The following is a 14,465-nucleotide window of genomic DNA, read 5'->3' as shown; positions in this document are numbered from 1 at the left end:
GCAGCAGGCAGGCTGCTTGTTTCCCAGCCTCCCTTTGCTGTTTCAGCCCTCAGCACACCTGTTCTGTTCCCTTGGGGCTTTGGAGGGGTGGGCAGGTCTTCCTGTGCAGTGTGAGGGTGGCTGGATGGGACTTTCTAATTCTCTGGAGAATAAACTCTTCCCAGGATTCAAAGCTATTCCATCTTCACTCCAGGGCTCTTTGGCCTCTTTTCGAAGCCCCTGCTAGACAGCCCAGGAGCCCGAGTCCCAAACCTCCCTGCTCCAGCTGTTGGTGAGCCCTGCCAGCCACTGAGCTCACAAGAGGCATAAGGATTGGATTTGGGAGGGAGAAGACATTTTGCGTAGGTCTCTCCAGAATCCACCTCTAAACAAACTATTATTACTTTATATTTATGAAACCAAATCACAGCTGTTATAAAAACGAATAGTATAGAATTGGGAAAAGTAAAAGAATTTCCTTGTTTCTGTCTATTCTTCCAGGGTTGTCATGGTTAATAAGATTGGTGGGTCTTTCAAGTATGTTTTATTTACTTACATATATACATATATTTTTTGTTTGTTTTTGCTTTTTAGGGCTGCATCCGTGGCATATGGAGGTTCCCAGGCTAGGGGTCCAATCAGAGCTACAGCTGCCAGCCTGTGCCATAGCCACAGCAGTGTCAGATCCGAACCGCATCTGCAGCCTACATCACAGCTCACGGCAATGCTGGATTCTTAACCCACTGAGCGAGGCCAGGGATCGAACCCGCAACCTCATGGTTCCTAGTCGACTTCATTTCTGCTGCACCACAATGGGAACTCCCTACATACATATTTAAAAAAAAAAAAAAACACAAATGGGATTACACTATATATATATACTGTTTTGCAACTTGGGTCTTTTCACTTAATTTGTTAAGACCTTCTGTTTTATATACACAATTTACATTTCCTTTAATAATTGCATAACTGCATGGTTTTCAACTGTGCAAATACCAAAATGTGCTTAATGGATGTCAATAGTTTTCTGTGATATGAACAGTGATGGTTTGAAGAGCTCTGCATACATCTGAGGGTCTTTCTGCAGAGCAGATGACTAGATATGGACTGTGTAGGTCGAAAGATACGTGCCTTTTAAATATCAACAGCTTCTGCCAATTTTGCCCCCAGAAAGGTTGAGCATGTTGCTTTCCTGTCGATGGAATACGAGAGTTGCTGTCTCTCATCCTCTGGCTGACCCTGTATTATCAATTTTTCAGTTTTTATAAGTCTGATAGATTAAAGGTCATATCCTGCTGTTGCTTTAATTTCAATTTTTCAATCGTTAGTGAGGTGGCGCCATTTTTTCATTTGCTTATTGTCCCAGTGTGTTTTTTTCTGTGAATTACTTCATGTTGTTTTCTCCCCTTTACCATTGAATTGTTAGTCTTTCTCTATTTTTTTGTCTCTTTCTAGGGCTGCACCCACAGCATATGGAGGTTCCCAGGCTAGGGGTCCAATTGGAGCTGTAGCCACCAGCCTACACCACAGCCACAGCAACGTAGGATCTGAGCCCTGTCTGCAACCTATACCACAGCTCATGGCAACACCGGATCTCAACACCGGATCCTTAACCCACTGAGCAAGGCCAGGGATTGAACCCGCAACCTCATGGTTCCTAGTCGGATTGGTTAACCACTGAGCCACGATGGGAATTCCTCTCTCTCTCTCTCTTTTTTTAATTGTAATCAGTTTATAATATTGTATTAGTTTCAGGAGTATGGCAAAGTGATTCAGTTTTATATATTTTTCAGAATATTTTCCACTATAGGTTATTACAATATACAGAGTTCGGTTCCCTGCCCTATATACTAAATCCTTGTTTATCGATTCATGCATAGTAGCGTCTATCTATAATCCCGTACTCCTAGTTTACCACCCCTCTCCCCTTTGGTAATGAAAACTTTGTTATCGATGTCTGTGAGTCTGTTTCTGTTTTGTACATAAATTCATTGGTATTACAGAATATTTGGACCACTTCTTGAATCTGCATGTGGCATCTGCGTGCAGGGGCCACGCTAACTTTCTCTGTACTGTTCCAATCTTAGCACACGTGCTGCCAAAGTGGGCGCATTTGTCTTTTTCTTGATTTGTAGGAGTTTTTTCTAACGTAAGGTACTTCCATGTCTGTCATTTGTGTTGCAAAAATGCTTGTGTATTTGGGGTGGTTTTTGCTATATTGGCATGTTTAGTTCTATGCTGTTTTATCAACCTCTTGACCTTTTTTCTTTGGGTTTCAGATCTTGCTTGGAAAGATCTTCCTCACTTTTACTTTTTTTTTTGTCTTTTTGCCATTTCTTGGGGTGCTCCCATGGTATAGGGAGGTTCCCAGGCTAGGGGTTGAATCGGAGCCATAGCCACTGGCCTACGCCAGAGCCACAGCAATGCAGGATCTGAGCCGCATCTGCAACCTACACCACAGCTCACGGCAACACCAGATCCTTAACCCACTGAGCAAGGCCAGGGATTGAACCCAAGACCTCATGGTTCCTAGTCCGATTCGTTAACCACTGTGCCACGATGGGAACTCCCACAGGCAATTCTGATGTCTAGATAGATGTGGAAACAACTAGATCTTCCTCACTTGTAAAGATGTTATCTATGCAAAAATCGAGTCATGTTTTCTTCTTGTATGGCTTTATCTTTCACATATAAATCTTGGATGCGATTTATTTTGATGTGAGGAGTGGAGAAGAGATCTAGCTTATTAACCTGTTAGTTTTTTCAACTATTTAATCTAACATCATGATTAGAGTCCATCTTTTTGTGACTCAGCTGAAATGACACCTTCATCACAGACTAAATTCCCACATGGCTGGAACTTCTGTTGACTGATTGATGGTTTGTCCAAAAGGAGAGCCTTGCAAATGAGCCATTTTGAGAGCTGGACTTCAGAGTGAAGGCCACTGGTACCCAGGAAAATCCCCAGGACAGTAAAGTTGGAATTGCCTCTCTTGCCTCTGCTTGGCTCCCCTTCCACGCTCATCTGCCTTTTTGCTATTGGTTACAGATATCTGAGAAATACGGGCTGCCCGTGGAGAAGATAACAAAGCTTTACAAGAAAAGCAAAAAGGGGTAAGAAAGAAACTGAACTTAACTTCCACGTCTTCAGCTCATTTTTCACTTGGGTTGTTAGTTTTTTTGCTGTTGAGTTGTATAAGCTGTTTGTATATTTTAGAGATGAAGCCTTTATCAGTTGCATCACTTGAAACTATTTTCTCCCATTTTGTAGGTTGTCTTTTTGGGGTTTTTTTATGGTTTCCTTTACTGTGCAGAAGCTTAGAGGTTTGATTAGGTCACATTGGTTTATTTTTGTTTTTATTTCTGTTGCCTTGGGAGAATGACCTAAGAAAACATTCGTACTTGCAAATCAGATATGTCTACATGATGCCTTTAAAAAAACAAAGATGGTACACATCTTTTGTTAGTTCTGTGGTCCACCTTTTATAAAAAATTGTGTCATCCTTCCAAAGGAGTGCTAGGCAGCTAACGCCTGCCATGCATTTTCGAAGACCTCTAATGGGGGAGGCGGGGGAAGTGTGTTGTCATGACGTGAGCTGATACGCCCCCTCCAATGACAGAATAGAGGGGTCTGGAAGCGGTGGGAGCATCCTGGGCAGAGTCAAAATGTCATCCTTTGGCAGAGAGCAGGGTGTAGAGGGAGCCACATGCTGCTCTTGGGGTTGGTTTCGGAGCAGCACAGTAGGGAAAAGAAGGATTCAGGGCCAAGGGGATTCTTCTGAGGTCTGTATGAACCAGATAATAGGAATGTCTACTGGACCTGTTGTTCTCAGCGTTAAGAATAGTAGCGCTCATTTATTTGGTGTCCAGTAGGTTCTGGGCTTCCTGCTAAGTGCTGTATGTGCTTTGCTCTATTATCCCTGATTTACTGCTGAGGAAACTGAGACAGATGGAGGCTGAGCACCTTGCTCCAAGTCTCATGTTCGGTAGGGGAAATGCTGATTGGAACGCAGGTCGTTCAAACCCCAAAGCTCCATGCTTGGCTTCCACTTTTTTGCTGTCTGCTGCCTCCAGCCCTCCCAGGGCTTCCTGTGGAGGAGGCTCTAGGTGTGGTGGCCACGGGAGCTGGCTTTGGTGCCAGAGGAAGGTCTCCATTGAGTCAGCTTCTGGAGCTCTTTTCTTATCCAAAACCCCCCAAAACCACAAAAACAACAACAACAAAAAAATAGAAAAACGGGTCTTTAAAACTCTTCTCTGAGCTTCCCAAAGGAAACTGTTATCTGGGGTACTCAGGCTGAGTGATAGGGTCTCTGGGTTGATTTAGAGTCAAACAGGAAACCCTTTCCACTTGAGCCCTGGTTGAAAAGCTCAACAAAATGCACGTTACAAGTTCTTTCCAAGGTCAGTGCAAGAGGCCGAGTGTAGTCCTTTGATGGTGAGATTTGAGTGGTGTCTTAAGGTCTTACGCTGAGCAGAAACCCTCAGTGCCCATGTACGTGCTGATGATAACATTTCACTTCCATTGAGCCCTGCATCAGGCCCTGGGCTAAATACTTTAATCCTAACAACCACTCTTTAAAGCAGGGTTGTTATTCTTATTTTTGCAGAAGTATAAACCAAGGCTCTGAAAGGCTAAACAACTTGCCTGATGACACATATCTGTAAAATGATAGAAAAAAGTTCTCAAACTAAGATCTGTCTGACTTCAAAGAAGGAGACTGGCTCAAGGGCTTCTATCATGGATGGGCCCTGGAAGTTGTTGGGTTTTTTTTAAAAATTAAACCCACCAGGGATGGTTAACCGAGGAGTAGGTCACATGTGGTAAAATACAAACTTCAGAGCGAGGCAAAGCTAGATCCAAAAACCAAGCTCAGCTGTGAAGCTGAGTGAACTTGGGACATTATCTGACCTTGCTGAGCTCAGGTTTCTCATTCGCAACATGACGGTGACGGCACCTGCTGTCAAGGTTGCCCTGAGGATTGAACACGAGGCACTGGAAGATTACCCTGTGCTCAAAGAAGGGCAGCTGAAGCTCTGGTTTATATTCCTCTTCCTCAGAAGTACAGAGTACTTAGAAAAAATGAATTTTCGAGAGGCAAGACGGTTTAATGAAAACACTCAGGGGCCTAACTCTTTAGGTACCGGCCCTGTCAGTGGCTAACTGTGACTTCAAGCTCTGTTCATTTACCTGGGCTGCAGTTTGCCAGTCGAGAAAGCAAAAGGTTTGGGTGGAACGATCTCTGAAATCCTCTTTCCTAAGGAGCTAGTTCTGAGAATGGAGGTTTTGTTTTCCTCAAGGGGGCTTCTGGCGAAAGAAATACTAGGGGCCGGCGGGGGGCGGGGGGGGGCTCTCCCCCTGCCTGTCTCCCCTCCCTTCCCCAGTCCTGGCATCATCCTTTGCAAAAGAATGGCCGAAGGGACCCCCAGCCTGCAGCCTGCCCTGGCACCCAGAGCCCCTGGGTGACAAGGCGCCCCGGTGACGGCATCTTTGTCCCCCTCCCCCGGCAGCATCCTGGTGAACATGGACGACAACATCATCGAGCACTACTCCAACGAGGACACCTTCATCCTCCACATGGAGAGCATGGTGGAAGGCTTCAAGATCACGCTCATGGAAATCTGAGCCCTGCTGGGCAGCCGCCCTCAGGGCCTTCCTCCCGGGAGCGTCGGAGCCGGGCCCCCCCGCACCTGCAGACCCCCCTTACCCTTCTCACCACGGCTGTTACACGCCCACAACGGGGGCGGCCCGAGGCCCCAAGCCCCCGTTTTGTCCCACCCGGAGGCTCGTGCTGTGGCGCCCAAGCTGAGGCCCCCGGGAAAGGGGGTTGCGGCTGTCACGTCCTTATTTATTGTCCCCCTCGTCTGGAGCCCGCGGCCCAGGCCTGCAGGGACGGTGCAGGACTGTGCCGGCTCCAGGAGACACCGTCCAGTGTCCCAGGGCCCCGGTGCCCGTCCATGAGTCCTGAAGAGCCCTGCGACATCTGCCCCCACCGCCCCACCGCCTTATGTCGCCGTGGTCTCCAGACTCCAGGGGGGCTGGACGGAATGCGATGCCTCCCCGGGCAGTTACCAGAGGTGCAGGGGGAGGTGGACACCCCCCACCTGTTCAGGAGACTGCGCTGGAGAAGCTCACTTTGCTGCCGCCTCCAGGGGTTCCCAGCGAGTGGCCACCAGGCCGAGGCCAGGGCAAAATGCAGCCAGCGTGTAAGTAGGAAGGACCCCAGGAGGCGTGCCCGGCCATCGTGTACATAGTGTTTATAATATGGCAATAATATATTTTACAGGGGGTGTGTGGGCATGTTTACTGCTGCCGCCTAGGGGAGGCACACGCCCGGACACTCCGCTTCCTGCAAGAGGTTTCCCCCTCTGTGCTGTTCAGGAGACACGCTGGGGAAGGGAAGTGGCCTTTGGAGTATCAGGTGACTGGAGGGGGGTGCCAAGACGGCTGCTCCAGTGGATGCCCCCCAGGGCCTCGGTCCCTCCCCATGGACACTGCCCACCCGGAGGCCACTGAGCTGCTCTCAGGGCCATGCGCTTTGCCTGCCTCTCCCTCTGGGCTGACTGCCTAAGGTCTCAGCTCCTGCGGCTTTGGGGTCAGCATTGTCCAGGCTTCCTGGGGAGACTGCAGGGGGACTGCCATCAGCCCCGTCGCCGGGCTGGCTGCAGCAGGACGCTTTGGCTGCCCTGAGGATCCTGGCCCCTGGCGTGCCTCACAGTTTACAAGCACGTCCTTCATCTCAAGTGGCCCCTTAAAAGCCCGACGGCAGAGTCCTGAGAGCAGGGCCAGCAGCTCAGCTCCAAGCCGCTGGGCCTGGAGAGGCAGGGGTTGGCTGCCCCGCTGCCCCTGGCTGCTGGATGAGGAGGGAGGGCACCAGAAGGGCCCAAGAGCCCTGGCTCTTCTGCAACCAGCCTCTGGATGAAGTCTGGGAGAGAATTGTGCGCTGGCAGACGGAGAGGAGAAGAAAGCAGCCCCCAGTCACAGCTTCAGGAAGCCTCTGGGCCACTGTTCTCTTTGAGGGGACAGGTACGTGGTCGAGGGGGTTGTGTTCACCCTGGTGGGTTGAAGCACTAGCTTTCCGGTAGCCAGGCACACCCCCCACCCAAAGTCACGCTCTAGGACAGGTTCTAGGTAAGGGTCCAGATTTGTTTGTAAAGCACTTTGATGTCTTTTGGGGGTAGAGGGGGCTTTCTTTCCAAGGGCTCCCTGCCCTGAGGCCCAGAGCCCGAGGGATGGGCTGCCTCCAGCCCAGCTGTTTGTCCTGAGGCTGTTGCAGAGGCTCTGGATGGAATGGAGGGCAGGGGCAGGGCCGATCTCTAGGTGTGGTGACGGGGCACCTTTCTGTGCATCTTCTGGACACAATTATCCCTCCCTGCGGTGCCAAAGGTTTGCATCCTGGATTCAGCCCTCCTCCACTCTGTGACTGCCACGCCCTGGAACGGCTTCTTAGGGACCTTTCTAGGTACTCATGGGGGCTCGGTCCCAAGATGGACAGATTCAGTGTTGGAACCCCCCAGTGTACCATGCACTTGGCATGCTCCTCGCCTGAGGCGTGGCTTCATACATGATGGGCAGACGTCGTGGTGAATCGTACTGAGCCAGGGCATAGGTCTCCAGCGCAGGGAAGACAGAACATCTCTGGCAACCTGACACAGGTTCACTGGCCTTCCCTCTCCAGCCTCTATGGAGAAAAAATGTTTGCAGGTCCTGCCCTAGGCAGAGGATGAATCAGAGATGCTTCTGCCTTCATCCCAGGTCCCTGGGTAGTCACTGTAATGACCACTGCCAGCACAAAGCACATGAGGTCAGTGCCACCAAAGGGTGTGGTGCACGGTGTCCCCTCCCATCTGATCTGTCCCCATCTCACCACGTCTCCTCCGCCTTCTCAGTGTGCCTATGGCTTAGCTTTGATGAGCAGAACTATCCAAGCGAAAAGAAAACACTCCAGAGACACAGGAAAACCTGCACCCTCTTCTTTTTTTTTTTTTTTTTGTCCCTTAAATAAATAAGCTTTAAAAAAATACATGTTGGATGAGGGACATGCTAAGGGACATGTAAAACAAACAAGTGTTTTTCTTATACTTACTCCAATTGCTGAGACTTTATGGGTATTTGGAAATGGGGACCAAAAGAAAAATGCAGTCAGATATCATCTTGGAATTGAATCCTAAAAGACTAAAAAGCATGTCTCAGTGCAGAAACTTAGCAAGCATGAACTGAATCAAACATTTCCTACTCATTTAAAATTAGGAAAACACAACAGAAGCAGAGGGTTTGTGCCAAATTCTATGAGCAGCCCTTTTTTAAAGACAAGCTAGGGAGGTTGCTAGATGGACACTTTGCTCTCGTGTTCATTTTTTTTTTTTTTTTAAAGGCAAATGTAACTTAATAGTTTTGTAAATGGGAGAGGGGGAATCTATAAACTATAAATACAGTTATTTTATTTTTTGTACATTTTTAAGAAGGAAAAAATAAATATTCATACCGTAAGAGTAAACACGAGTGTCTGATGTTTTCTGGGAGGTGGGCGTTGGGGCTTTTTTGCCTGATTGGAACGATGCCTCTGTGTGAGCTGGGACGATCCTAGGCTCCCTTTGGGCACCTTAGGTCCTGGGCTCCAACTCAGCAGACATTTCCTTTTCCTGTGGCTTTGTTGTGCTCCACCCCAAGGTTAAGAGCAGAGACCCTATGGCCCTGGTGGCCCCCTGCACCAACCAGAGTCCTAGCACCGGGGGGCGGGGGAGGGTGGTGGCACAGAGTGCCGTGTTCTCAGAGTGATTGTCATTGGCATCCCAGGGCTGTCTGGGACCACGCGTGGCCCATTACCTGCCCCCCATCCCCACCCTGCTGCCCAGGTGCCCAGGACCTAGCTAAGTCCTGGACCTGTGATCATCACCCGGGTGCAGAGACACCTGCTTGAAATGAATATTCCCATTGGTTATACCCTTGCTGGGGACATCTTTTCCCTCTGCAACAATTTCCACTTTAGGTGGCTCTGACTGATACTCTATGGCCTTGGAAAACAATGCTCTTTCTCTTGTCTCTTCGGCCACCTTAAAAAACAGGACATTTCAGGCACGTGCAAAGCACAGTCCTGACAAAGATGAGAGCTATGTGTGAAGCATCTCCACTCCTTCCAAAGAAAGTTCTCGTGATCGCCTCTTACCTTGACTGAGCAAGGATGCGGAGACGACGCCTCACCTGGCCTTTGCCCCCTGGTTGTCAGGAGGGTCCGCTTGGGTGGGTGTGGGGGGGTATTGGGACAGTGCCCTGAAGAGAGGAGCCTCATGCTTGAAAATGTGCTGGAAGTTAACAGGATAGCCTCCCACAGGTGTGGAAATGCAGGTGCAGGGTCCCCGCCACCTTTTCACCACCCCTGCTGTGAACACGCGGCGCTAGTCACACTCGGTGTTTGTGAGCATCAGGGCCATTGCTGGTCCAGAGAGGGACACTGTGTGAGATACAGAAAGACCGCTCCTCTAGCTGACATTCAGCCGCTTTTTCCTACCTTGACGCGCGCTTTGCTGAAGGCAGGGCCAATGGCAGCAACAAGAAACACACACTGTGACCTGAACTGGCTTTGAGGCTGTGGGCTCCATCTCATGTCATCTTCTCTACTGACACCTCTCCAGCTGAGAGGCCCAGAGTGGGGACAGGGGGATGTCAATTTCCCACCAAAGAGGAAGTTGCCTCCATTTCTCCTTTTGTTGCACTGAATGATGAGGCTAGAGTCGTTTACAGCTCTAGCTGCGAGGAAGGAGAGGAAAGTAAAGGCTAGGAGTGGAGCCAAGAAAGGAAGCCCCCCTGCAGTCCCAGGATGCTTCAGGACAGGGCTTTGGACCAGCAGACCCCGCCCCCCCCCTTCCCCTTGCACAAATCCTGCTTCCTTATGTCTCTGAGGCAGAAACCATGCCCAGCAAGAGGCCAACAGAGACAGCAGCTGGCCCCTCCCTCAGGCACAGGCTCAGCTGGAGCAGTTTAGGCATGGACACCTCATTTCCCAGTCATAGTAAACAACCGGCATACTTGGATGCCAAGCTGGAGCCACATAAAGTCAACCAATGCAGGACCCACGCCATAGGAAGGGAGTCATAAATATACGTACCCTTCAATGCCCACGTGGAGAGTGTCCCGGGGGCATACGGATGGGAGGGGACTGCACCCCCTGCGCCCCTTCCCCACCCCAAACCAGGGGATGAACAGTCGACCACTCTGTAGCATCCTTCAAGCCACTTTATTCCTGTCCCTTGAACATCACAGGCCAGCTTGATCTCAGACAGAACAGACTCCATTTCCAGAGGTCCCGCCACACAGCAGTGACACTGACCAGCCCCACGCAGGAGTGATGTAAGCCTTGAGCCATTCAGCCTTTTGGGTGCTACTGAGTCCCTTGGCCACACTCAAGGGCACTGCATCAGATGTACAAAGGCCTTGTGAGGCAGGGGGAGCGTGAGGAAAACAACCCTCAAAATACAGACAGGGTCACGGGCAGGCCAGGATAGGGATTATTCTTCATCCATCTCGAGCTTGTCAGCATTCATCAGCCATGAGTCTGATCTATTTCCTTTTCTTTCTTTCTTTTTTTCTTTTTTGGCCATCCCATGGCATATGGAGTTGCTGAACCAGAGACTGAATCCGAGCCGGAGCTGCAACCTACATCATCACAGCTGGTGATGATGGCAATGCCGGATTCTTTCTTAACAGCTCTTCGGGCTTCTCACTGCAGCTCTAGGTTCCAGGGACTGAGTCTGGCTCAGTAAGATGTCAAGACTGAGAGTAGAGCTCGGGCGGGCTTTCCCAAGCATTAACTGACTCCACCATCTTAGGAAAACTAAAAGGAGGAACTGCATCTTCAATTAAGTGCAGGAGAGAAAGTGGGATGCAGCTCCAGGACATCGCCTATAGAGGGCGTGGTCCCCTGCCCCTCTGCATGCCATGCTTTGGGTTAATAATTCCCTAGTTTTCAAAACCAGATTTTACCACTTGGCCAGTGGAGGAACTCGGCAAGGTTCACGGTATAGAACCACTATGAACAACTGACAGAGGAAGATGATTTTACAGAGTCCAACTCTCAAAAATCTCACCCGGCGAAGTTGTTTCATTTTGGCCCACTGAAAAATCCAATGCAAATTCAGATGTTCATTATCAGTTAAAATGGAATCGAGTAATACACGGGAATCTGGAGGTTTAAGCAGGCTCAGCATCATCTTCCTCATGGTTAGGAGTCTCTCTGTGGTTCATGGTCTACCCAAGGAGCGTGGCCACAGCCAAGGGGACCTCTCTGCCTTCTTGAGGCACATTCTCCCCATCTCCAGCCTTAACTGTTTGGGCTTCCCCACGCCTATTGCTTGTGCTAATGTGACTCACCTGTGATCGGCAACTTTCACTCTTACCTTCCAATTCAAATTAGGGTGTATGAGGTCATCAGACCAAACAGAAACTCAAATTGGGTTATCACTTCTGGAAATAGAAATCTGCATTCAGAAAATGTAGAAATGGCCCATAGCGGGCCTTGGAAATCACAGACACACCTGCCTTGCTGTCTTCAAGATGAACCAGATGACTGCCCAATCTCTGACTCTCTTAAAGGCCACTGGGGGCATGGGAAAGTCAACATTCCAGCCTACAGCTGCCTAACCATGCATGTGGATTAAAACATTAGGAAGTCTTGAGGATTTTTGCCTTTTGGGGTCGGGGGGTGGGGGTTGGGTGGGGGAAAGCGTCTACAGAGTTATTGATCTGCTTGGAAAAGCACCACACTTCCAATCTAATACTACAGACGATCTGCTGGGCTGGGTGGGCAAACCCACATTTCGAATAAACAAGAACCTTCTGGTGCTGCAGTTGACACATCCCACTCCACCTCCCCCACTTCTGGAATAGGCGCTACCACTGGAAACGCATTCAAAATGAAGGTTGAGCCCTGGTCACGATTACGTTGTACTTTTCTGGAATATATAAAATATATCTGTTGATTGGCGCATTTGTGCAAAGACAGATATGACTTTAAAACAAGACAGACATTCATTATAGCTGGCTTACTTCACAATAAGCTACTAAAAAACAGTCTTCTGTAATAAGATTGTATTAGTGCTCACTAAACATGCATTTCATTTAAACAAGGCAAAACACTTAATTTGGTCTGCAATACCCAATATTTTATATACAATGATCTTTTTTTTTTTTTTAATCACAATAGGCAACAAGATGGGTCTGGTTTTGGAATACAAGTTAGCATTTGCATTAAGTTTCCAAAGAAATTCATCTTAGCTCAACTCATGTAAACCCGGGAAGAAATAGCTGAGCCATCCTTTAGCCATCTTTATCCTCTCTATTAATTTACCTTGAAATGTTCACAGCTTAGTAACTACAGCCTGCTGGGGAAAAGGGTAGGGTGGGCCTCTGGGGGGATCCCCCAGGTCCCTTTAACAGCCTGGCCCCAGAGGATTCCTGGTCCTTGGGGAATCCAGCTTCTGGTGCCATCACCCTTAGGGCATGTGTGACCCAGGTGGGGAGTTTCGTTTTTCAAACAAGCTGCTCAAGCTTGCAATAGCATCGCTGGACTGGATTGGTTTCCCTTCTCTTGCCTCCCCAAGTTTTCAGTTTTCGAACACAGACCTTCCAATCAAAGGAAAAAAAATAATAATAACGATGAAAAGTCGTCAGAACAATGAACACCACAAAGTCTGTGCACGACAGCATTGTCCATGCTCTCCACAAGCGCGGGGGGCTCTAGACATTCCCACGAAGCGTCCACGACAAAAGAAGCTGAAGGCGGCACGGAGGGAGGTGCGTCCGACCACACGGGGAACAGCATCACCGTCAATATCGTTTGGCAAAACAAAAAAAAATCTGTTAAAAAGAAAAATCCAAAGAGAACACAAGCAGCTCTACCATTCGAGGGCCGCCAGGCTCAGAACTGGCCGGCGCTGCTGGGGTCGCACTGCAGCAGGCGCACTATGGACGGGTCGCTCTTGGCCCCTCGGATGAACTCTTCCAGGGAGAGTTTTCCTAGAAAGCAAGAGGATGGTGAGCGGCAGCTGGTGGCACGGACACATAGGGTCTTCCTGCTGCATCTTGGGGGCAGCGGCGTCTCACCTTTTCCTGGGGTCTCACCTGCCACTAGTCCACCCACCCTCCGTCTTTCCGAGCTGAGACCCTGGGGGGTAGGGCTCGCTTGGCATCGCACCGCCCCTAGCACAGTGGGCGGCTTCCCGAGAGCGCCCTGCGTGCCCCGCCCTGGTGGGGGGAGGGTGCTGGGTGGCCCCTGCCCTCGTGGCTCTTCCAGCGGCAGGCGCCCTGGAGGGACTTGGTGTCTGTAGAACGGATGGCGCTGGCGCCTTTCAGAGAATGAGCTGGGCTCCAGCAGCACCAGGGCCGTCCCCCTGGTGTAACCCAGCCCTCTGGACTCCTTTGGGCCAGGTCACTGGGGTACACCCAGGTGTGCTGCAAAAGTTCTTGTCCTCCCCCGCCCCCCGCCCCCTGCCCCCTGCCCCCTGCCCCCTGCCCCCTGCCCCCTCCCTGCATGTGGGAGGGGGGCCAGAACAAACACCTAGGCGAGGGCTCCTTCTTATGGACAAGGTGTGAGGATGGCCGCCCTTCCATCCGAGGTGAGACGAAAAAGGGGTTCGTGCTCCAAGCTGAGGGGAGCCCTGCCGGGTCCCTCCCGTCAATCCCGAAAGGCTGGAGGAGGGAAACTGGCCGCCTCCATTCCTACCCAATGTCCTTTTCTTTCCTGCCTAGGCTGGAGTATGTATTACATTCTCTTCCAGTACCTTCTTGCCTCATACTGTTGGAGGGAGGCTGCGCTTCTCCCCCATTCCTGGTGCAAACGTCAATTCTGCACTCAGCGTGTACATCCGCTCTCGCGTTAACCCTCTGCACGCTTTGGTGCCCAGGCTAACTTGCTGGGGGCCCAGGCTTTTCAAGTCAGTGGCCAGGGGTAGATGAAAAGAGCTTCTACCAAGAGGAATATAACAGGAGACTCTAGATGAAGGCTCTGCTCCTGCGCCCTGCTGTGAAGTCCAGGAGCTCTGAGCTGAAGCACCCAGTCCCCAGGTTGGGTGGTCTGACCCCATGCAGACTTGAAGCCCTGCCCTATACAGCACGCACTCCCCACCTCACTGCCCCCCACCCTCCCACTCCCTGCCAGCCTTTTTTTTTTTTTTTTACCCCAAGGCTTTCCCTTAGGAAAGTACAGGGTTCTTAGCAGTGAGATGTATTTGGGGAATGCTGGTCCAGTCAGGGCTCTGTGACCCTATTTTGGCCAAGTCCCAGTGGAGAGGCTCTAATTTCTCGCAGGGAGGGTTACATCCTGTGGTCCTGGGTCTTCTCCCATCCCCCACCCCTGATCTAAAGAGGAGGCTGGGCCTGGGGCAGGACATACACCCACCTGTGCTCCCCAGGAGCATCAGCAAAATGGGCAGTTTAATGTCAGCGAGGTTATCCTTCTCTTAAAAGAATCCTGTTTGTTTAGTCTTTGCAAAGC

At 50.3% G+C, this 14,465-nt stretch overlaps 2 protein-coding genes and 1 non-coding gene across 8 annotated transcripts in view; 1 reads left to right on the top strand and 2 right to left on the bottom strand.

Annotated features, from left to right (window-relative positions):
• The window catches only part of GRHL2 (grainyhead like transcription factor 2), a 190,753-nt gene extending 184,486 nt beyond the window's left edge, over positions 1–6,267 (top strand). For all 3 annotated transcript variants that reach the window (XM_047783503.1, XM_047783502.1, XM_047783501.1), the window contains exons 15-16: positions 3,029–3,093; positions 5,488–6,267. In XM_047783503.1, coding sequence (XP_047639459.1) covers positions 3,029–3,093; positions 5,488–5,602 — 180 coding nt within the window. In that variant the 3' untranslated portion in view covers positions 5,603–6,267. The remainder of the gene's footprint in view (positions 1–3,028; positions 3,094–5,487) is intronic.
• Positions 1,982–2,090, bottom strand: LOC125130153 (U6 spliceosomal RNA). The gene has a single exon (XR_007135655.1). It is a non-coding gene; the product is annotated as a U6 spliceosomal RNA (small nuclear RNA).
• Positions 6,268–10,192: 3,925 nt separating the features above from the next.
• NCALD (neurocalcin delta) overlaps positions 10,193–14,465 on the bottom strand; it is a 440,857-nt gene continuing 436,584 nt past the window's right edge. For all 4 annotated transcript variants that reach the window (XM_047783505.1, XM_047783508.1, XM_047783506.1 and 1 more), the window contains one exon: positions 10,193–12,988. In XM_047783505.1, the coding sequence (XP_047639461.1) occupies positions 12,891–12,988 (98 nt within the window). In that variant the 3' untranslated portion in view covers positions 10,193–12,890. The remainder of the gene's footprint in view (positions 12,989–14,465) is intronic.

The sequence above is a fragment of the Phacochoerus africanus genome, chromosome 6 (genome assembly GCF_016906955.1).
Source record: "Phacochoerus africanus isolate WHEZ1 chromosome 6, ROS_Pafr_v1, whole genome shotgun sequence".
NCBI lineage: Eukaryota > Metazoa > Chordata > Mammalia > Artiodactyla > Suidae > Phacochoerus > Phacochoerus africanus.
Note: the sequence above shows the minus strand (reverse complement) of the source record. Positions and strands in the feature narration are given on the sequence as shown.